This window comes from Saimiri boliviensis, chromosome 10 (genome assembly GCF_048565385.1).
Source record: "Saimiri boliviensis isolate mSaiBol1 chromosome 10, mSaiBol1.pri, whole genome shotgun sequence".
NCBI classification, from domain to species: domain Eukaryota; kingdom Metazoa; phylum Chordata; class Mammalia; order Primates; family Cebidae; genus Saimiri; species Saimiri boliviensis.
The window spans coordinates 24066976-24092951 of NC_133458.1; the positions used below are offsets into that span (position 1 = coordinate 24066976).

Consider the following 25976-nt stretch of genomic DNA (forward strand, 5'->3'; position numbering starts at 1 on the left):
CCGGTAAAAATTTCTGTGACTGATTTGTCTATTAGAAAATATCATTACACATTAAAGAAGAAAGCATCAGACAGAGGCAAAACTATGGATTTTAGAATCAAATGGACTAGTATTCAACACCAAGACAAGCCACCTGTTCTAAGAGCTTGCTATATTATTCAGTCTCTGAGCTCCATTTCTCCTAACTGCAATATATGGAGACTAATAACTAAACCATAGAGTTGTGGTGAAAATTAAGTGAGATAACATACATAAATTGCCTTGAACATTGTTTAGTATTTAGTATGTGTATAATAGCTGCTACATCATTTCATTCAATTTATTAATTCTTTAAATATGTCTAAATATCAACAATCTTTATTATAAATATGACCATATTTTTCACTCAGTGACAATATGTTTTAAAATTTTTCAACAACATGAGAAAACAGACAGCTGAATTAGGCCTAGTCAAGCTGTTTTTACCAATCTAAGTCTGTATAAGGTATAGTATTCTTTTTTTTAAAAAAAAAAAAAAGATGGAGTTTCGCTCTTTCACCCAGGCTGGAGTACAGTGGCGTGATCTTGGCTCACTGCAACTTCCACCTCCCACATTCAAGCGATTCTCCTGCCACAGCCTCCTGAGTAGCTGGGTTTACAGGCGTGCACTACCATGCCCAGCTAATCTTTGTATTTTTAGTAGAGACAGAGTTTTACTACCCATACAGGCTGGTCTCAAAGTCCTGAACTCAAGTGATCCAAGAGGCTTAGCCTCTCAAAGTGCTGGAATAACAGGCATTAGCCAATGCACCTGGCCCATATGGGCTATAGTACCCTAAGTTCAAGAAAATACCAACAGAAGATAAGTCACTTACACTCTGCCTTAGAAATGTACCACAGAGTTGTGAAAAATACAAACTACACTCCCACCTACCTTGGTTGGTTCTCCACAGTAAGGTTCTCCCCACGCTGATAGCCACTGTCTGCCACCTGGGTTGTAGACCTCTTCACAATTTGCTTCAGCTCCTGCTCCAAGCGCTCTATGATTGCCTTAACTGTCTCTGGGATCTTCTTCAGTTTGGCCAGACCCTTAATGAGGATACCCATAAAAAGGGTGCTGTTGTCCTCTGGATCCAATTCTAAATCCTCCTTGATGTCCTGCAGATTTATCTCTTTCACTGAAAAATTAAATAATAATAATAATAGATACAGGTTCCACTCAAAAACCTCAAAACAGAGCAGTCTAATAAATGAAATCACTGCCTTGATTACCCTCTTAAAGAATTAAAGAGGATTTTTCAATTAACTTATATTTACACAGTAACCATCCAAGAGTCACAAAATAACATTTATATTCCTCAAATCATACCCATCAGTTAGTAATAAGAGGCAGATGCAATAAAAATGAGTAAACAAATCACCATGGGAAGTATTTCACAGACTACTACTTCTGCCCTGAGTCCACTGGCTTATGACATTTATTAGGCACTCGCTGTTTATAAAATGCCGTATGTAGTACTGCAAGAGAATTCTAAAGAGCTGGATCCTAGCCTCAGGTTTGTATTTGTTAGTTAGAAGTGATAAGTCGCTGGAGAAAAAGACATCATACATACACACAGGGAGATGAGTGGTAAATAAATAAAAATTGTAATAAATTTTTTTAAAAGATTTAAGAAAAACAATACCCTTACAAGTGAGACAAGACTTTGAGAAAATAGAGTAATGACAAGGTATTTCATAAATACAAAAGAACAAACTTCTATTTTTCTTTAAACGTGTGTGCTACAACATCATTCTCTATAGGACACAGGTCTTGCTAATAATCCGTGAAAGGTTTCTGAGAAGTAATATTATATGGCAAAAGCTTCTGTAGATCTTTAGAATATAGCATTCACTCAAATAATTTGGTATTGAAATGGAATAGCCAAAACTTTGGTTTTTAATCCCTGTGGCAAGTTGGGGAGAGGGAAGAACTGGTGATAGGAGATCTCTATTATCTACTGAAAGCAATAGGCATTGCTCTCCAAAGAATGTATATATATATGCAAAACTTCACATAGGAATCCCAGGTTTCATAACTGCCATAAGAACCGGAGGTTACAAATCTCTGGCTTAAAAGTAACTGCCTCATTTTACAGATGGCTGGATTAAGATATACAAAAAGCAAAAGTTAGTACAAGCCTGAAGATGGAGCCTAACAGTCAAAACTTTTCCTCATCCACCTCTGCCCTCCATCCCTCAAAACAAATGGGAAATTTTTAAAATATGCAATATCCTGAAAGAATGAATACATTCTTCCTTAGTAGATTTAAACTCAATTAGACTACAAGCCATTCTAAGTTAGTGAGCACTATTAGAATGTTATTGAAATCTACCAGGGAAGAAAGAAAACATCCTAGTATATGTAATGAGTTCTTGTAACTGCTACATAAAGTCTCTTACACCTCTACTTCAGATGATGGGAAATCCACTGTAGGCCATTCTCCTCAGTCCCTATTTTGGGGGTTCCCAACTTACAAAATGCACTTAAGGAACCTCCCCACCTACATGACTGCACTGGCCGTATCTGTCTGATTTCACTATTTTGTAACTCTGGAGTCTAGGGAAAGCTTGCAACTTCCAAGGGAAGGCTTGGATGGTAAATTGTGATTAATTTCAGTAAATTACAGCTCTGATCGCAGTAGCTACCCGGCACTGTGACAGACATCCCTGTACCTGTTCCTGGAGTAGCCTGCACGCACCTGGTGGGGGACAGGGTGGGCAACAAGGACCTGCCTGCCAAGTATCAGGAACCTATGCTCTGATAGCTGATTACCTCCACTAATCACAGAGGTACAAACAGGTGGATGACCATTGTTCTTGCACCTCCTCCAATTTTTCAAGCCCCTCCCACTCTTGCTGATGTAAATTCCTGGGAATTTAAAGAGCCAGCAGTCTTCCCCCTCAACTGCCTTCATTTTTCTCTTGTTCCCCTTTTTAAAGGCAAACATTAGGACTAAGACATTCAAAAACAAGTGCATGTATTGAGAAAATTATGAAGTGACCATGCATGCTCATGTAAAGGTCCAGGTCTAGAAGAGCTTAATTTGAGGATATCTTAAATTAACACCCAGGCTGATCCTTAGGATAGATACTACCTACAGTAATTTAAAAAACAAAACAATAAAAACATCAAAACCCAGCAAACCCTGGAAAAGAGGAACAATCTGATTTCCAGAGTCATCACATCATTAAACTCAAATGCCCAGTTTTCAACAACAACAACAACAACAAAATCACAAAGCATACAAATAGAGAGAAAAATATGGCCCATTCAAAGAAAAAAAAATCAACAGAAACTGTCACTGAAAAAGACTTAATGGTAGATACATTAAGAAAAAAAACTTTTAAAAATAACTGTCTTAAAGAAGCTCAAATAACTAATAAAAAAAAATAGAGAAAGTCAAGAAAAAAATGACGTATAAACAAACTGGCAATATCAATAAAGTGATATAAAAACTAATTTTAAAAATGAGTAAGAAATTCTTGAGCTGAAAAGTATATCTGGAATGAAAAATTCACTAGAGAGATTCAAAGGCAGATATAAGCAGGGAGAAGAAAAAAAATAGCAAACATCAAGATAGGACAATAAAAATTACCATCTGAAGAACAGAATGAAAAAAGATTGAAGAGAAGTGAACAGAGCCCATAGGATACAATCAAATGCACTAACTTAGATATTATGAGAGTTCTGGAAGAAGAAAGAGAGAAAAGAGCAGAGAATATTTAAAGAAATAAGAGCAGAAAGCATCTCAAATTTGATGAAAAACATGAATATAAACATCCAAGAAGCTCAAGAAACCTCACATAAGAGGAACTCAAAGAGACCTATACCATGAAACATTAGAATCAAACTTTCAAAAGACAAAGAGAGAATCTTAAAAGTGGTGAGAGAAGTATCTCGTCACATACAAGATCCTCAATAAGATTATCCACAGATTTCTCATCAGAAACTTCAGAGGCCAGAAGGCAGTGGCTTAATTCAAAGTGCTAAAAACAAACAAACAAAACTGTTTGTTTTCAACCAAGAATTCCGTATCTCACAAACCTGTCCTTCATAAGTGAAGGAAAAATTAAGACATTGTCAGATAAACAAAAGCTACAGGATTTCAGTACCATCAAGACTGTCATGCAAGAAATGCTATAGAAAGTCCTGCAGCATGTTAAAAATGAAAGGACATTAGGCAGTAACTACAAGGCACATGAAGAAATAAACATCTCAATAAAGATAAATGCTTAGGCAATTATAAAAATTAGTTGTATTGCAACAAGACAATGATTTCTAACTGTAACTTTTTTGTTTTCTACATAATTTGAGACACTAAAAGATTTTTAAAACACAATTATTAGTCTAAAAGCTAGTATTACTGTTAACTTTGATTTATAAATCCACATTTTGTTTTCTACATAATTTAAGAAGCTAATCCATTTTAAAGAATTATTAGTTTATATTTTTGAGCACACAGTGTATAAAGATGTAATTTTGTGACATCGACAACCAGTAATGGTAGGGACAGAGCCATTAAAGGAGTGGAGGTTTTGTATTTTATTGAAGTTAAACTGATATAAATTCAAGTTAAAGAGCTAACACTTTAGAATGTTAAATATAATTCCCATGGTAAGCACAAAGAAAAATGCTACAGAATGTATACCATTGGGAAATAAGAAAGGAATTTAAACATTTCACTATAAAAAGACAACTAAACACAAAATAATACAGTAATGTAAAAAACACATACAGAAAACAAATAACAAAATTTCTGAAATAAGTCACTCCTTATCAGTAATTACTTTAAATGTAAATGGGTTAAACTCTCCAACCAAAAGACAGAGACTAGAAGAATAAATAAAAATTCATGATCCAATTATATACTGTCCACAAAAGCACAAATAGATTCAAAGGCAAAAACAGAGTCAAAGTAAAAGGTTAGAAAAAGATATTCCCTGCAAATAGTAGCAAAAAAAGAGCAGGGGTAGCTATACTAATATCAGGAAAAAACAGACTTTAAATCAAAAATGATTATAAGAGACAAAGGACATTATATATTAATAAGAGGCTCAATATAGTAAGAAGATATAACCATTATAAACATTTATAAACCTAATTATAGACTATCAAAATATATGAAGCAAAAACTGACAGAATTGAAGGCAGAAATATGCAGTTCTACAATAGTTGAAAACTTCAATAGCCTACTCTCAATAATTGCTAGAACAACCAGACAGAAATAAGGAAATAGAAGACTTAGCACATCAACCAACTAGATCTAACAGACATAAACAGAACACTCTACCCCAAAACAGCAACATACACACTCTTCTCAAGTACATATGGGACATTTTCCAGGACAAACCATATATTAGGCCACCAATTAAGTCTCAACAGACTTAAGTAGTAATTATCATACAAAGTATCTTCTCTAACTAAATAGGGATGAAGTTAGAAATCAGTAACTTAAAGTTAAAAAGGGAAAATTGACACATTTGTGTAAATCAACATTCTTTAAAAACTAATGGATTAAAAAAGAAATCTCAAAGGAAATGAGAAAATTACTTAAATATTAATGAAAATTAAAACACAACATATGAAATACAATTTCAGGAGGCAGGAATAGCAGTAATAAAAAAGAAATACAAAATACAGGATGCAGGAATAGCAGTAATAAAAAAGAAATTTATATTTATAAATGCTTGCAGTAAAAAACAAGAAAGATCTCAAGACAACAGCTTAATTTTACAGCTTAAGGAACTAGAAAACAAAGAACAAACTAAACCAAAGCTAGCAGAAGAAAGTAAACATAAAGATTAGAGCAGAGATAAAATAGAGAATAGAAAAGCAATACCAAAACTCAGTAGGTTCTTTGAAAACATCACCAAAAATGACAAATCTTTAGCCAAGTGACCTAAGAAAAAAATGGAGCAGACTCAAAAGACTACATTTCAGAAATGACAGTTACATTACAGTTGGTTCTAGAGAAATAAATTATTACAATAGAGTACAGTGAATAACTGTACAACACCAAGTTGTATAACATAGATGAAAGGTACAAATTCCTGGAAACATAAAGCCTATCAACACTAAATCACAAAAACATAGAAAAGCCAAATAGATCTCAAACTAGTAAAAAGATTAAATAAGTATTCAAAAACCTCCCAAGAAAGAAAAGCCCTAGACCTGATGGCTTCACTGGTCAATTCTATCAAACATATAAAGAAAATCAAACTTTTCCAAAAAATTCTAGAAGAAGGAGGAAAACGTCCTAAGTTTTTCTATGAGGCCAGCATTGCCCTGATACCAAAGCCAGACGCAGGCAGTATAAGGTAACTACAGACCAATATACCTTATAAACACTGATGTAACAATCCTCAAAGCACTAACAAACTGAATCCAGCAGCATACTTATAGGACTATATACTATGATCAAGTCAGTTGCATTTCTCTATACTAACAATGAACAAACTCAAAAAGAAATTATAAAAATAATTCTATTTACATTTCAAAAAATCAGGAATTAAACAAAAAGGTGAAAATGTATATAATGAACACTATAAAACATTGCTGAAATAAATTAATAAACTGTAATTAATAGAAACACATAAATGAATGGAAACACATCCCATGTGCATGGATTGGAAGGCTTACTACTGTTAAGATGTCAATACTATTATACCTAAAGCAATATACAAATTCAATGCAACCACCATCAAATTTCCAATGACATTTTTTGCAGAGAGAGAGACTATCCTAAAATTCATACACAATCTCAACAGACCCAAAATAGCCAGTACAATCTTGAAAAAGAAGAAGAAACCTGGACTTCCTCATTTCGAAACTTACTCAGAAGCTACAGAAATCAAAACACTGTGGTGCTGGCACAAAGACAAATATGTAGACCAATGGAATAGAAAAGAAACCCTAGGGGGAAAAAACCTCAGATACACAGTCAAAGGATTTTTGGCAAGAATGCCAAGACCATTCAATGAGGAAAGGACAGCCTTTCAACAAATGCTATACAGGGAAATAATATCTACATACAAAAAAATGAAGTTGAATCCTTAACTAACACCATATACAAAAATTAACTCAAAAGTGAGCAAAGTCTTTAATGTTAGACCTAAAACAATACATCTCTCAGAAGAAAACACAGAGCAAAAGCTTTATGACATTGGATTTGGCAATGAGTTCTTGGATATGATACCAAAAACACAAGCAATAAAATAAAAAATAGTCAAACTGGACTGCAGGACAATTTTTAAAATTTTGTGCACCAAAAGTCACTAAGAAATTAGCAGGGCATGGTGGCATGTGCCTGTAGTCCCAGCTACTCAGGAGCCTGAGGCAGAAGAATCATTTGAACCCGGGAGATGGAGGTTGCAGTAAGCCAAGATCATACCACTACATTCCAGCATGGGTGACAGAACAAGACTCTGCTTAAAAAAAAAAAAAAAAAAAAAAAAGACACTAAGAACAGAGTAGAAAAGCAACCAACAGAACGGGAGAAAACATTCAAAATTACATATCAGATAAGGGATTAATATACAAAATCTACAGAGAACTCCTAAATTCAATTTTAAAAAAAAGTCAACTTGAAAATGAGCAAAGGACTTGAATAGACATTTTTCCAAAAAAGATATATAAATGGCCAATATGCACATGAAATGATGCTTAACAACACTAATCTTTAGGAAAATGCAAATCAAAGCTAAAATGAGATGCTGCCCTACACTTATGGGGATGGCTACTATTAATATCAAACCCTCCAAAAAAAAACCCCCCCCCCCCCCAAAAAAAATAGGAAATAGCAAGAGTTGGGAAGGATATGGAGAAACTGGAACACTTATGCACAGTTGGTGGGAATGTAAAATGGTACAGCCACTATGAAAACCAGTACTGTGGTTCCTCAAAAAAATTAAAATGGAATTACTATATATTCAGCAAATCTAATTGAGTACTCAAAGAATTGCACGCAGGGTCTTGAAGAGTACACTCATTTTTCACAGTAGCATTATTCACATTCACTAAAATGTGGAAGCAATCCACGTGTCCATCAACACATGAATGGATAAGCAAAATGTGATATATACATACAAAGGAATATTATTCAGCTTTAAAAAGGAAGGAAATTCTGACACATGCTACAACATGGATGAACCTTGAGGACATTATGCTAAACGAAATGAGTCAGTCAAAAAAAAAAAAAAAAGACAAATATTGTGTGATTCCACTTCTTTGCAGTACTTATATTAGTCAAATTCACAGAAACAGAAAGTAGAATGGTGGTTGCCAAGAGCTGGGAGACAGTGGGTATGGGGAGTTGGTCTTTAGAGTGCAGAGTTTCAGGTCTATGAGAAGTGTTATGGAGATGGATGGTGGTGATACTTGCACAACACTATCAATGTATTTAATACTGTGGAATTGTACATTTAAAAATAGTTAAAATGGTAGGTTTTATGGTATGTGACTTTACCACAATAAAAAAAGCATTTAAATCTGAATCAAAACCATTTTAATTGCATACATGATAACCACTTACACGTTTTATTCTTATGTGAAGAAGTCCTCTATCCATGATGCAAATCTTACTGGACTCATTAGATTCCTGAAACCCATGAGGAGACAGAGGCATAATGACCAGATTCACATGGTTTTCCCTGCCATGTGGAGGGCATTTGATATATGAAATTTAACAAATACACTTTTTCAATATTAGTAAAACTTGGAATAAAACCAAGTCTTAAGCTTCTAACGACGACAATGCTGCTCTGCTGACAAATCAAAAAAAGTCCTTGGTATTTCCAAATGCGACATTTCAGTTACTGGTTTTGTTTTACAGAGGAAGAAGCTAGATTCTTCAGGACAGAGAAGTACTCCATGTAACAAAACCAAAGAAACCAACCTCACAGCAAGGAAGGAAAAGTATTTAGTGGCCAGTGAGCAAACTAAATTCAGCATGTTTGGGGGTAGGGGGTGGAAATATGCAAAACTGTAAGCAGAGCTTCAGGTAGGGCAAAAAAGTAATAGGAGTTTAAGTGACACAAAATGCTCATCACAAAAGACCACATGAGTCACAAACCTGACACATACAAAGTGCCACCTGAACACTGCAGCTACCTGCCACAAGGGTGATTAGTGATGAAGCAAATGCAGTTTAAATCAATAAGGCCTGAGATTATGTCAAATACAGCCTCTTATATGCACACTAATATGATAGATAGCCCATTAAAAAACAACAAACAAGCAAGGTATGAATAATAAATGACACAGCCCCAAATGGCACTTGTTTAAAACCTTATCTGTTTATCTCCTGAAATCTCCTAGAGCATAAACACTGAACAGAGCCAATATTAATTAATTTATATTATCTATTTCACTTACATCAGCTGAAAATTAAAAGGCAATTTAAAAGGGTAATATAATCAACCATGGCTAGTCTAATATCACAAAACCCTGTGAGGTCAGGTAAAATTATTGGTACTTTATGAAAAAAGCCCTGTACAAAAATAATTGAATGGGCATTCAGTGAAGTCTCACACCAGAATTATAACAAAATATACATATTTCCCAAGTACTGAACTCCAAGTGATTCCCTAGTATCTATATTGCTACTATATGTATTCAACGTGTAGGTTTTAGAACACTTTAAAATTAGAAATACTTCCTTTCCCAATTCTCTGACCCTTGATTTTTTTGCTCTGAGGATCTTAAGGAGTGAAGATTTCTCAAACCCAGTTTTGGAGACGTTCACAGACTGATAGGATAATGCTAAATATTAAAAGATTTTAATGCCCTTTAATCAATTATTTCTACTAAAATCCTACTGGCCCCAAGTGCTTGTGATCACACCCCCTACACACACACACATACACACACACACAATCACACTGTATGTATGGATATGGATATATTGGTCGATATGGATATATTGGTATATATGTCTAAATGAACACACACATATGTATAGATACGGATATATTGGTAGATATGGATATATTGGTATATATGTCTAAATGGCTATAAATTCTCTCTGTGATTGAAGCTAAACATGGAATCATGAAAGGAGGGCATAGCTAAAATTCTCTGGGACTCATGAAAAGACTCACTAGATAACATCCAAGGTCCCTTCATTCTCCACAATTCCATGATTCCATTAAATTCCTTGGTTACACAGCCTATAGCTACTTATATGCATACCTATATCATAGACTAATCATCTTTAAAATAACATATAAAGAGGCTAAACAAACTATTTATGCAGTTAAATATTTCATTTTAAAAACGACTTTGTGTCCTAGCAAGTACAGAAAGCAATCTAGACCACCAGTTCATCATGGCTGTTTCCTTTCCTCAGTATATTTGGTAAGACAAGATCAGTAACATATGCCATACCATACATACACATCACAAAACCCCAGAAGATAAAGGTCCTGGTGATATTCTTCAACTTTTTACTGAATAAACTGTATTATTTCATTTATATTTGTACATGTTACTAAGATATAGGAAAATAGTAGTGTTAACCATAGAAACTCCTGGTAGATGTCATTCCTTATACCACACATGATACAAAAATTATACAAAAATCACATATATAATTTCAATCTATATAACTTAAATCACATGTATTCAAAAATATTATCCCTCTAAACATGAGAACTATCTGCCACTACTGAATAGAATTCAACATAAAAAAAAGTGTTCAAAAACATCATTCAGCCTAATTAGACCACTGGAGTATCAAACAAGTTAGTTATCTAAGAGCTCCACGATTGGAACCTGGCCTCAGAATACTGAAAATATTCTGAAGTAAAATATTGTAAGAAAGTTACAATTTAAAAATCATCTGAGTGCTTCTGATCAAAATGGCACTATAAATTCACACTCTTAACATATCCAATATGCTCAAAACATAATTATACATAAAAACATAAATTAAGAAATTAAAAAGCTATCATCTGACTCAAGATTGAGAGTAACATCTCTGTGGACAAGAAATGTAAACAATGAGTGGAGCCAGAGTACAGGTCCAACGAGCACTCGGTGGAGAAGCAGACAGAAGCAGGCTGGATTTGGCCTATGCAGGGTCATGGAGATTTAATGCACTCCACGGGACAGGTGAGCCAACCAAACCAAATCCTCCATCAAAAGCAGCAAGCACAGGACCAAATCAAGGTCCTACATAGGTTGGAAGGCTGCTGCCCTCACCAAATCTGTATCCTTAGCCTTGACTCATGTCTTAGCTCCGTGTAGGAAACTGGTCAACTACATATCTCAAATAGCATTCCCTTCACCAGTGAAAAATTACTTCTTACATCTTTTATTCTAATTAATGCACCGACTGGTGCAGGTTGAGAACAGTGTTTGATGCACTGGTTGCCTCTGGAGTATAGTAGTTTGATTAGGGTCTTTCAAATGTTAACTAACTACCCCTGGAGTGTAGTTTCATGATTAAGGTACTTCAAAAATGTTAACTAAGCACCCCTAATGTGCAGATTAAATTACTTTAAAGAAAACTACAGACAATATAACACCCACTCCAGAAAGGAGGCAGCCAAAAGCCGTTGCCAACTGCTACTCGGGGCTATCATTTCCATGAAGTAGCCAGTTTGCACAGGGAAGGCAGTGAGTTTTGAAAGCAAGGTGAGTGTGCACAGGTCCTCCCATAAGTGAAAGTGGGCCAAGAGGGAAATGATCGTAGATCTGCTTTAAGGGGAGATAGAGTAGAAGCCGCTACTAGAAAAATAATTAATTAAATAAATAAACAAAATTGACATCTGTTGAATCATTTTTTTCAAGGGACAGCACTTAATGTCAATGATTTCATTTATAGGAAAGAAAATGTACGTTAGAAGGTCAAGGAGTAGCAGCCACTGGAGAAGAGGCTACTAAAAATATAAAAGGAATACAAAATAACAGGAGGAACAAGGAACAGTGAATAAACTGACAGTTTATATTTATAATCACTAAAATGTATTACGTTGCAGTCTTTTGTCAATACGTGAGCTTTCTAAGTTCAGTTACTCAGGGAGATGGCAAGACGTAGTGGAAAGAACAGGAGCTTGGCGACAAACAATTTTAGAGTTGATTAGAATCTCTACCGGTTTCTGGTTGTGTGATCTCCCTTGCGTCATTTAATCTTGCTGGACCTTGATTTCTTCATCCATGAAATGGAGATAATATGTGTAGCTCAGAGGTGTGCAAATATAATAAGGTAACAAAATGTAACATCAAAACTCAAAATGAAGAAAAATAGTGAAAAGTGCACTTTTAAAACATCCAGCTTTGGAAACTTCCAGGCTGACAATGATGGTTGCTTATGTCTACATCTCTCAGTATTTCCTCCAGAAGCAACAGAGAACAAGAAGCAGCGGCAAAACTACACAAAAACCATGTCCTCTGGATCAACTAAAAAGAGAAATTGACCAAAATCCAAAACAACTGTAAATAAAAATAAAAGTAACACCTAATCTCAGCAAGTGATCTGTCATGCTCCTCCTCTGCCCTGATCTGCCAGAAGGCTTTCTTGCAAAAAAGGTAGAGGGTGGAAAAACTGTGACAAAGAGAGAAGGGAATTTGTGATGAACTTAAGGTTGATCTAAAACCATCAGAGGAAAGATAAAGTCAACACTAAGTTTCAAAATACTATAAAGGTATCCAGACAGATGAGAGAGCTGACTATAGGGATGAGATGTAAAAGCAGGCACAATCTTAAGGAGCAGTTTTTGAAACATGTAGATTCTGGGAAATAAGGAAAAAAAAAAGGAGAGAGAAATGCCCTTTGGCTATTGAATGGCCAAAAGAGAAATGGGCAAAAGGAAAAATTTGGAAGCCTAACCAATGACAAGGGAGCTAAAATTCAGAGACCACACAACCTTCCCTTGCCATCAAAACAAACAAAAAACCCACAAAAGTATCTGGACTTTGCTATAGTGACAGAAGAGGGAGCCAATGAGCTAAAAATCCTGTAAAACACCCCAATATCATAAAAATGAACAGAAAATAAATGATGAACAGACTCATATTGAAGTATTATTTAAAAAGGGCAGAAAAGCCAACACATAGCAACAGAGGTAAATTCCCTTCAACAAAACGACCATGAAGCACAAGAAAACTAGAAGGCAACATTCCACATGGAACCAATATACTCAAACAAGAATTTGGGATATGAAAAGCCACCTTGAGCCAGAAATTCAAAAACTAAGATATGGACAAAAAAACAGAAAAGTGTAAAAAGAAAATGATGACACTGAGAAAAGAAATGGAAGAAAAAGACAAAATTAGGCCGGTGCTCTGAGCTCACGCCCATAATCCCAGGAACTGCTTGAAGCCAGGAGTTTGAGACCATCCTGGACAACATAATGAGACCCCATCTCTACAAAAAAGCAAAAATAAAAAAGTTGACTGAATATAGTTGCTCGTGTCTGTAGTGCTATTTGGGAGGCAAAGCCAGAAGGATCCCTTTGAGCCTAGAATTCAAGGCTGCAGAGAATTAAGATTGTACCACTGCACTCAAGTCTAGGTAACAGAGCAAGACTATGTCAAAAAATAAATAAATAAATAAATAAATAAAAAGCCCAAAGGTAAATAATAAATTATTAAATGGCCAAGAGAGGGCTCAAATGAATAGTTCATAAGAAGCACTGAGGAAATACAAGACACCAAAACAGAGAATAAAGTACAGGTAAAGAAATAGGCAGGATGAGGGATATGAAAAGCCATCTTGAGCCAGAAATTCCACAACTAAGAAAAGACATGGACAAAAAAACATGAAAAAGTGAAAAGAAAGTGATAAAACTCAGAAAAAAAAAATGGAAGAAAAGATAGGATTAAGTCAAGTGCATGGTTCACGTCTGTAATCCCATCACTTCGGGAGGCCGAGGTGGGAGGATCGCTTGAGTGTAGGAATTAAAGCTCAGCCTAGGCAACATAGAGAGACCCCATCTCTACAAAACATAGAAAAATTAGCCAAGTGTGATGGTCGTAACTGGAGCTAGAGCTAGCTGAGAAACCAGCTGAGAGACCTAAAGACAGATCACATCACAGGACTCTTTACAGACGCTCCCCAGTACCATTCCAGAGCTTGGTAGCTCTGCTGGGTGGCTGGACTCAAAAGAGCAATAACAATCACAGCAGTCCAGCTCTCAGGAAGCCCCAGTCATAGGGGAATGTGGAAAGTACCACATCAAGCAATCATGCTGTGGGACAAAGAAATCTAAACAGCAGCCCTTAACTCCCACATCCTTTCTCTGACATAGTCTATACAAATGAGAAGAAACCAGAAAAATAATTCTGGTAATATGACAAAACAAAGTTTTGTAACACCCAAAAAGATCACAATAGCTCACCAGTGATGGATCCAAACCAAGAAGAAATCACTGAATTGCCAGAAAAAAGAATTCAGAAGGCCAATTATTAAGCTACTCAAGGAGGCACCAGTGAAAGGTGAAAAACAAATTTAAAAATTAATACGAGCTATGGATGGAAAAATCTTGAGGGGAATAGATATCAGAAGTAAACAATCACAATCTCTGGGAATGAAAGACACACTCAGAGATATGCAAAATACATTGGAAAGTTTCAACAACAGAATGAAACAACTAGAAGAAAGAACTTCAAAGCTCCAAGACAAGGCTTTCAAATTAACCCAATATGGTAAAGACCAAGAATCATGAACAAAGACCAAAAAAATGAACAAAGCTTCCAAGAAATTCAGAATTATGTTAAACAACCAAGCCTAAAACTAACTGGTGTTCCTAAGGAAGAAGAGAAATCTAAAAGTTTGGAAAACTTACTTCAGGGAATAATCAAGGAAAACTTCCCTGGCCTTGCTAGAGATCTAGACATCCAAATATAAGAAGCCCAAAGAACACACAGTAAATTCACCACAAAGAGATCACCACTTAGGCACATACTTATTAGATTGTCTAAAGTCAAGACAAAAGGAAAGAGTCTTAACAGCTGTGAGGCAAAAGCATCAGGCAACCTATCAGATAAACAGATTTCTCAGCAGAAACCCTACAAGCTGCAAGAGACTGGGGTCCTATATTTAGCCTCCTTAAACAAAACAATTATCAGCCAAGAATTTTGTATCCAGAGAAACTAAGCTTCATAAATGAAGGAAAGATACAGTCATTTTCAGACAAAAAAATACTGAGAGAATTCACCACTACCAAGCCACCACTACAAACACTGCTAAAAGGGGCTCTAAATCATGAAACAAATAATTCAAATACAACAAAACAGAACCTCCTTAAATCATAAATTTGATGGAGCCTATAAAACAATAATACAATGAAAAAACAAAAGTAATCAGGCAACAAATAGCATGAAGAATATAACAGTACCTCACATCTCAAAACTAACATTGAATGTAAGTGGCCTAAATGCTCCACTTAAAAGATACAGAATGGCAGGATGGATAAGAACTCATCAACCATCTGCTGTCTTCAAGAGACTCACCTGACACATAAGGACTCACATAAACCTAGCAAAGAGGGGTAGAAAAAAATATTCCATGCATATGGACAGGAAATGAACAGGAATAGCTATTTTTATCAGACAAACTTTAAAGCAACAGTAGCTAAAACAGACAAAAAGAGACATTAGATAATGATAAAAGGACTAATTAAACAGGAAAATATCACAATCCTAAATACACATGTACTTAACACTGGAGCTCCCAAATTTACAAAATAATTACTACTAGACTTAAGAAATAAAAGAGACCGTAACATGATAATAGTGGAGGACTTCAATGCTCCACTGACAGCACTAGACAGGTCAAGACAGAAAGTCAACAAAGAAATAATGGACTTAAACCATACCGTAGAACAAACGGACGTAACAGATATTTATGTTCTCAATCTATCCAACAACTGCAGAATACATACTCTATTCACCAGCACATGGAACATTCTCCAAGTTAGACCTTATGAGAGGCCACAAAACAAGTCTCAGTAAGTTTAAGAAAATCAAAATTATATCAAGTACTCTCTCAGACCACAGTGGAAGAAAATTGGAAATCAACTCCTAAAGGAACCCTCAAAACAAAACAAATATATAGAAATTAAATAACCTGCTCCTGAGTAATCTCTGTGTCAACAATGAAATCAAGATGGAAATATGAAAATTCTTTGAACAGTAACAGTGACACAACCTATCAAAACTTCTGGGATATAACAAAAGCAGTGCTAAGAGGAAAGTTCATAACATTGAACACCTATGCCAAAAAGTCTGAAAGAGCACAAATAGACAATCTAAGGTCACACCTTAAGAAACCAGAGAATCATGAACAAACCAAACCCAAACCCGGCTGAAGGGAAAACAAGATCATAATAGAACTAAATGAAATCGAAACAAACAAAACCAATACAAAAAAATAAATGAAACAAAAAGCTGGTTCTTTGAAAAGACAAATAAAACTGATAGAACATTAGCAAGATTAATTAAGAAAAGAAGATCCAAATAAGCTAAATTAGACATAAAATGGAAGATATTACAATCAATACCAAAGAAATACAAAGATCATTCAAGGCTATGAACACCTTTATGAGCATAACCTAGAAAACTAAGAGGAGATGGATAAGTTCCTGGAAATATACAACCCTCCTAGATTAAACCAGAAAGAAATGAAAACTCAAAACAGACCAATAACAAGCAGCAAGACAGAAACAGTAATTTTAAAACTGCCAACAACAAAAAAAAGGCCAGAACCAGACAGATTCACAGCTGAATTCTATCAAACATTCAAAGAAGAATTGGCAACAATCCTATTGACACTATTCTACAAGATAGAAAAAGAGGAAATCCACCCTAAATCATTCTATGAAGCCAGTATCACCCAATTACCAAAACCAGGAAAGGACATAACACAAAAAGAAAACTACAGACCAATATCCCTAGTGAGCATAGATATAAAAATTCTCAAAAAAAAAAAAAAAAAAAAAAAAACTAGCTAATTGAATTCCAACAGCATATCAAAAAGATAATCCACCGTGATCAAGTGAGTTTCACAGAAGGGATGCAGGGATAGTTTAACATCCAAGTCAATAAATGTGATATAGCACATGAACAGAACTATAAATAAAAATCACATGATCATCAATAGATGCAGAAAAAGCATTTAACAAACTCCAGCATCCTTGTTTAAAACTCTCAGCAAAATCAGCCCAGAAATGAAATGCCTTAATGTAATAAAAGTCATCTATAACGAACAGCCAACATAATACTGAAAGGGAAAAAGTTGAAAGCACTCCCCCTGAGAACAAGAATAAGATAAGGATACCCAGTTTCACCTCTTCTATTCAACATACTACTGGAAGGCCTAGCCAGAGCAATTAAACAAGAGAAAGAAATAAAGGGCATCCAAATTAGTAAAGAGAAAGGCAACCTGTCCCTGTTCACTGATGATATGATGATCATATACCTAGAAAACCCTGTAGCTTCATCCAAAAAGCTCCTAGATCTGATAAATTCAGTAAAGTTTAAGAATACAAAATCAATGTACATGTATCAGTAGCACTGCTACATGCCAGTAGCAACCAAGCTGACAATCAAATCAAGAACTAAATGCCTTTTACAATAGCTGAAAAAAATATATAAAATGCTTAGGAATACACCTAATAAAGGAGGTGAAAGACCTCCACATGGAAAACTACAAAACACTGCTGAAAGAAGTCATAGGCAACACAAACAAATGCAAACACATCCCACGTGCATGGATGAGCATAGTCAATATTGTGAAAACGACCATACTGTCAAAAGCGATCTACAAATTCAATGCAATTCCTATCAAAATACCACCATCGTTCTTCATCGAACTAGAAAAAAAAAAATCTTAAAATTCATATACAACCAAAAACAGAGCTTGCATAACCAAAGCAAGACAAAGCAAAAAGAACAAATCTGGAGGCATCACAATACCTGATTTCAAACTATACTATAAGGCCACAGTCACCAAAACAGCATGGTACTGGTATAAAAACAGGCACATAGACCAATGGAACAAACTAGAGAACCTAGAAATAAATCCAAATACTTAACAGCCAGCTGATCTTCGACAAAGCAAACAAAAACATCAAGTAGGCAAAGGACACCCTATTCAACAACATACACAAACATAACCATGGAATACTACTCAGCCATAAGAAGGAACAAAATAATGGCATTCACAGCAAACTGGATAGAACTGGAGACCATTATTCTAAGTGAAGTAACTCAAGAATGGAAAACCAAAGATATGTTCTCACTTATAAGTGGGAGCTCAGCTATGAGGACACAAAGGCATGAGAATGATACAACAGGCCAGGCACGGTGGTTCATACCTGTAATACCAGCACTTTGGGAGGCTGAGGCAGGCAAATCACCTGAAGTCGGGAGTTCAAGACCAACCTGACAAACATGGAGAAACCCTATCTCTCCTAAAAATACAAAATTAGCTGGGCATGGTGGTGTATGCCGGTAATCCCAGCTACTCAGGAGGCTGAGGCAGGAGAATAGCTTGAACCCAAGAGGTGTGGGTTGCAGTGAGCCAAGATCATGCCATTGCACTCCAGCCTGGGCAACAAGAGCAAAACTCCATCTCAAAAAAAAAAAAGATACAATGGCCTTTGGGGACTGGTTAAGGGGGGAAGGTAAAAGTGGGGTGAGGGATAAAAGACTACACCATTGGGTACAGTGTACACTGTTCATGTGGGTGTACCCAAATTTTTCAGTGGTAATTTCACCAAAATCTCAGAAATTACTGCCAAAAAATTTATCCATGTAATCAAATACCACCCGATCCCCCAAAAATATTGAAATAAATGATTTTTTAAAATAAAATAAAATAATGAAAATTACGGCCAGGTGCAGTGGCTCATTCCTCTAATTCCAGCACTTTGGGAGGCCAAGGCAGGTGGATCATGAGGTCAAGAGATGGAGACCATCCTGGCCAACATGGTGAAATCCCATCTCTACTAAAATAGAAAAAAATTAGCTGGGTGTGGTGGCGTGCATCTGTAGTCCTAGCTGCATGGGAGGCTAAGGTAGGAGAATCACTGGAACCTGGGAGGCAGAGGTTGCAGTGATCCAAGATCACGCCACCACACTCCAGTTTGACTATATTGCAAGACTCTATCTCAAAAAAAAAAAAAAACACAACTACATATTAGTGTCTTTGGAGTATTTTCAAAGCAGTGATTAATGAAAACTTCATATCACTAAACATTTTTATCAGTAAAATGAAAAAATTAAATACATGATTTAAATATCTAGCTCGAAATTTTTTAAGAGTAACAAACCAAAAGAAAGCATAAAGACAGAAATAGTGATAAAAGCAAAAAGTAATGAGATAGAGAACAGAAAACTAGTAGAACTAATCAATAAATCAAAATCCTGGTTATTTCTCTTAAAAAAGAGAGAGAGAGAGAAAGCCTAACAAAACAGACATACTGCTAGCACGTTCACAAAGAGAGAATACAAACAGAAAATAATAAGAAATGGGCTGGACACGGTGGCTCAATGCTGTAAACCCAGCACTTTCAGAAGCCAAGGCAGGTGGATTACTTGAACCCAGGAGTCTGAGACCAGCCTAGGAAATATAAGGAAACTGTGTCTCTACAAAAAATGCAAAAATCAGCCAGGTGTGGTGCCACACAGCTAGTCCCAGCTACTTGGGAGGCTGAGATGGGAGGATCTCCTAAGCGTGGAAGGTTGAGACTGCAGTGAGCCAAGATCACGCCACTGCACTCTGGCCTTGGTAACAGAGCAAGACTCCATCTCGAAAGAGATGGGTAGAGGGGAGAAGGAAATACATGTAAAATTTTAAAGCCATAATAAGAAAATACTTTGTAGATCTCTATATAAATAAAATTGAAAAACTAGATGAAATGAGTAATTTCCTAGGGAAATACAGATGTTAAATTACATCTCACTAGAGACAAAATGCTTAAAAAGACCAATTTGTGCAGGAAAAAGAAACAGAAAATATTAAAAAAAAGAAAAAAAGTGAAAATGTTAAACAGTACCAAACACAAATGGTTTCACAGAAAAATTCCCAAACTCCAAATTGTCCCAATGCTCTATAAATCATTCGAAGCCTTGATAATGAAGGAAACTTTCTACTTCTTTTTATGAAGCAATTACACTGAAACCAAAATGTGTTAGGTTTAGATCATTCATATTAATATCACAATATCATTCATATACTATCACTTGTAAACATCAATGTAAAAATACTAAATAAAATATTAACAAATAGAATTCAACACCACATTGACAAAACAATATACCATGGTCAAGAGAGATTTACTTCAAGAATGAAAAATTGGCTCAATATTAGGAAATCCATTAATATAGTATATTAATACATTTAAAAATAAAACATGGTCAGGCACAGTGGTTCACGCCTGTAATCCCAGCACTATGGAAGGCTGAGGTGGGCGGATCACGAGATCAGGAGATAGAGACCATCCTGGCCAACATGGTGAAACCCCATCTCTACTAAAAAATACAAAAATTAGCGGGGCGTGTTGGTGCGTGCTTGTAGTCCCAGCAACTCCAGAGGCTGAAGCAGGAATCACTTGAACCCCAGAGGTGCACTCCAGCCTGGCGACAGACCACGACACCATCTCAAATAAATAAAATATAATAATTGAAAAAATACATAATTCACCAAAATATATAAAAATAAACCTTAAACAAATTAGCAATTGTTCATACCCCATACATGATCATGGAAATGAAAATTAACACTGTGATAACATTTTTTACTTATCAGATTGGCAAAAATTGTAAAGTATAAAAACACATTCTGTTGGCAAGGCTGTGCAGAAACAAGCACCATGATGCAATGGTGGTAGGAATGCAGAGTGGTACTACTCTCTTCGGGGGAGAATTTGGCAAGACCTAATAAAACTGTGTATGAGCAAAGTAACCCAAAGTGGATCACAGACCTAAATATAAGACCTAAAACTATAAAACTCTCAGAAAACGACACAGGGCGTAGGCCTCATAACATTGGATTTGGCAAGGATTTCCAGGATATGACATAAAACACATAGACAACAAAAGTAAAACTAGACTACACCAAAATGTAAAACGTCTATGCATCGGCGGACATAATCAACAGAGCAAAAAAGGCAACCTAAGAAACAAAGAAAATATTTGAAAATCACGTATCTAAAAACGTGTTAACATACAGAGTATATAAAGAGCCACCATTCAACAGTAACGAAAACAAATAATTCAATCTTAAAATGGGCAAAGGACTTGAATAGATATTTCTCCAAAGATGACACAAAAATGGGCAACAAGCACATGAAAAGATGTTCAGCATCACAAATGGTTAGAGAAATGCAAATCAAAACAATAATCAGATAATATGCTCATACCCATTAGAATGGCTACTATCAAAAGAAAATAATACAGAAAATGACTAGTGTTGACGAGGATACAAGAAGTAGAACCCTTGCACATTGTTGGTAAGAATATAAAATGGTATACCTGCTGTGAAAACAGCATGGCGGATCCCCCAAAAATTAAATATAGAATTACAGTACTATATGATCTAGCAATTTCAATTCTGGGTATATATTCAAAAGAATTGAAAGCAAGATCTCAAGGAAGTATCTGTACACTCACGTTGATAGTACCACTATAACAATATCCAAGTGTTCATCAACACATGAATGGATAAACAAAATGTAGTACATATACAGTGCCGTTAACTATTCAGCCTTGAAAAGGAAGGAAATTCTGATACAGGGTATAACATGAATGAATACTAAAAGTATTATGCTAAGTGAAACAACTAGTCACAAAAGACAAATACTACATGATTCCACTTATATGAGGTATCCACAGTAGTTGAATTCATAGAAACAGAAATTAGAATGGTAGCTGCCAGGGGTTAGGGTGGGGCGGATGAGGAGTTGTTAAATGGGCACACAGTTCCAGCTTTGCAAGATGAGATAGTTCTGGAGATTTGCTGTACAGCAATGTAAATATACTTAACACCACCAAACTGTCTACTTAGAAATGGTTGACACAGTAAATTTTATGAGTTTTTTAAAATATTAAAAAAAAAATTCAAGCTATTAAAAAAGATTCCATACATATGGGCTTACCTTCTGAATCAACCTAAATGCCCATCGATGACAGAATGGATAAAGAAAATGTGGTATATACACACCATGGAATATTACATCACCAAAAAAGAACGAGATCATGTCCTTTGCAGGGACATGGAAGGAGCTGGAAGCCATTATCCTTAGTACACTAATGCAGGAACAGAACACAAAATACCACATGTTCTCACTTAAAAGTAGGAGCTAAATGATGAGAATACATGGACATATAGAAGGGAATAATGAAGACTGGGGCCCACTAGATGGTGGAAGGTAGAGGAGGGAGAAGATCAGGAAAAATAACTAGTGGATAATAGGCTTAATAACTAAGTGATGAAATAATCTATACAACAAACCCCCATGACACACATTTACCTATGTAACAAACCATATATGTACCCCTGAACTTAAAGTATAAAAAATAAAAATAAAAAAATAAAAAAATAAAACAGAAAGTGGTTGAACTATGATAATCAACTCAACAGAGTACTATGCAGATATAAAGAGAACACTAAAGAATGAGTAGAGTGCCGGGCGCGGTGGCTCAAGCCTGTAATCCCAGCACTTTGGGAGGCCGAGGCGGGTGGATCACGAGGTCGAGAGACCGAGACCAATTTGGTCAACATGGTGAAACCCCGTCTCTACTAAAAATACAAAAAATTAGCTGGGCATGGTGGCGTGTGCCTATAATCACAGCTACTCAGGAGGCTGAGGCAGGAGAATTGCCTGAACCCAGGAGGCGGAGGTTGCGGTGAACCGAGATCGCACCATTGCACTCCAGCCTGGGTCACGAGAGCGAAACTCCGTCTCAAAAAAAAAAAAAAAAAAAGAATGAGTAGAATTTCTATGAACTAATGCAGAGTGATTTCCAGGATATATTATAAAGTGAAATAGCAAAGTATAAAGGAGTATCTACAGTATTCTTACCCTTCATGTAAGAGAGAAAGAATTTAAGAAAAAGTACATTTAACTCCTTGCTTGTGCAAAAAGAAATACAGGAAGGATAAAGCAGAAATTAATGTGATTGATGACCTATAGGCATAGATAGATAAAACAGGAAGGAGATTGGGAATGGGATAAAAGATAGGGATGGAAAAGTGACACTTGCCTGAGTGCTTTGTGTTATAGCTCTAATGCTTAGAACGTGATAATGTTTCCAGTGTCCCCCCACAATAAATACTTAAAATCAACTGAGATCTAGGAGAACCCCAATGAAATAAAAACAGTAAGAAATGAACCCAAATGTATTGCAAACAAATAACATAACAGTAAGTGAGTGTGTTGGGGTCAAAAAGAACTAACCTAAGTAACTAGATTTTGACTATTTGGACGAAATATTACAAGCCTTCTAATATGCAAATTGAATGGCATACAAACATTATACTCGAGTTTATAAATTTGTTTTTCACTGCCCTGAATTGCTTTTCTTTGGTTAGCAATTGTGAAATTATTTTATGAGTATACTAGGATTACACAAATAAGTTGCTGTTAAAAGAACCAGGTTTCTCACTATTGAAAAGGGCTAAAAATAAGGAAAGGAAGAAGGCTCAACTGTACTGCAGTAGTTGACATGGAATTGGAGTTGAACTCATGTTTTACTTATATATACACACGGTCTGAAATAAACAGATAAAGATACAGAAGTAGATACACATGTGTATGTATATGTGTCTACCTATATATGTGTATGGTATACAAAACTATATACATGTAATATACATAAGCAATGCACATACCTATCTCCTAGCTCTGTCAGCTAAGGGGGACTACAGCAATGACACACCAGCAGCCATGTATTCAACTAGACTACAGATCTAGGTTTCAAAATATCATTCTCCAATAAAAAACGAACCAGAGCTCCTTAGAGAAATGGTTGATTCCAAGACAAAAGGAGGGGAAGTACAAGGTGAGTCTGAAATGTCTTGTGGTAGCAGAACGTAAAGTAGTTTTCTAAAATGGATGGGGACATGTTGGAACAACCTAGGAACCAACCTGAAGGAGCTACCAGTGGCCAAATTTGGGACAATTTGAGCAATAAATAATGACAGTACTTGATTACAAGTCATAGAAAAAAGTAAATGTCCATAAATTTTTGCTGATTTAAACAATTAATGAGTATAGAAATACATGAAGACACAGCTCTTCATCACAGTAAAATTCTATTAGTAAATGAAAATAAAATGACAGAAAAAAATCATGATTTGACCAACATCTGATAACTGCCATAGGCAAGAATCATACATTGGAATGTGTACTGCATTTGAAATGTTAAAGAAAAATAGACATTTGATAACTTTAAAATATCCCTGTAGCACAGCAGGTACTCAAAATTAAGCTTCCTACCCAGCAGAAGAGTAAATAACCAGTCAAAAATGAAAAGGCAATATCATACTTGATGACATTTTGGAAGCATTTCCATTAAGGGCAAGACACTCTATTGCCTCTACCATTCAAGTTATACTATAGGTTCCCAGCTATGCAAAAATTAAAAACAAATAAACACAAAGGACAAATAACTTTTAAATCTTTAAAAAAAGGAGACAACACTGTCCTTAACTGCAGACAGACACTGACTGTTTACATACAATATTAAGGAAAATATACAATTTTTTTTCAAATATTCGATTACAACTTTGAAAATAATTTAAGAAAATTGGTAGATACAAGATCAACATGAAAAAATTAAACTTTCCAGAAGTAGAGCCAAACATAAAATGTAACCCAAAAAATCATGCATAACAAGAACACAAAATACAAAGTACTCACAAATGCGTCTAATAAAAGATAAGCAAGACTTACGAATCTAAAGAATTAAATGGTCTTAAGTGTATAGATGGGAAGACCCGATAAATCCTCTGTAATTCTATAAAATAAATAAAATTTCAATCAAAATATCAACAATGTTGTCAATGGAACTTGACATCCTCATTCTAAAACGTGTATTGAGTAAAGGGCCAAGAAAAGGACAAACAGTATTGAAGGTGAACAAACGGGAATACTTCCCTCGCCAGGTATCGAAATAAACCACAAAGCTATAGATCATAAAACAGTATGTTATTAGTGCAGGGACAGACAACAGCTCAGTGGAACAAGAGACTATAAAAACCCACATATGTGAAAACATGACAAAAATGGCATTAAAAACTACTAGGCTTCCTTGTACTGTCTTTGCAACTTTTCTGCCAACTGAAAACTCTTCTAAAATAAACAGTCTAAGAAAAATTTTAAAGTTACTGGGGAAGGACAGTCTCTCAGAATATGCTGGAATAACTGACGAGGCATAAAAACACAAAATTCAGTTTCTGATAAAATAAAAACAAAAATTCCAAATAGCTTAAGAGAGCCAAGTTTAAAAAGCAAACCTGTTGAATAGTAAGAAGGCATAAGCAAACTCTTTTAAGAAACCATATAGGAAAGGATTTCTTTTCTCTTTTTTTTTGAGACCGAGTCTCGCTCTGTCACCCAGGCTGGAATAATGCAGTGGTACGATCTTGTGATCTTGGTTTACTACAGCCTTTGTCTCCAGGGGTCAACCAGTTCTCGTGCCTCAGCCTCCCAAGTAACTGGGGTTACAGGCGTGCACCACCATGCCCAGATAATTTTTGTATTTTTAGTAGAGATGAGGTTTCAACACATTGGCCAGGCTGGTCTCGAACTCCTGGCCTTAGGTGATCCGCCCACCTTGGCCTCTTAAAGTACTGGGATTACAGGTGTGAGCCACCAATTCCAGGTGAAAGAATTTCTTAAGGCAGGATAAACACAGATTACACAGAAAGATACAGATAAACTTAACTAATTAAAATAAAATCTAAAACATTTGTAGAACAATAACATACATAAAGACAAGCTGTAAC

At 35.6% G+C, this 25976-nt stretch overlaps 1 protein-coding gene across 1 annotated transcript in view; it reads right to left on the reverse strand.

The window, feature by feature from the left end:
* EXOC4 (exocyst complex component 4) overlaps window positions 1–25976 on the reverse strand; it is a 797583-nt gene that overhangs the window by 697678 nt on the left and 73929 nt on the right. Inside the window, exon 6 of the mRNA XM_003920983.4 lies at window positions 914–1157. Within this exon, the coding sequence (XP_003921032.1) occupies window positions 914–1157 (244 nt within the window). The remainder of the gene's footprint in view (window positions 1–913; window positions 1158–25976) is intronic.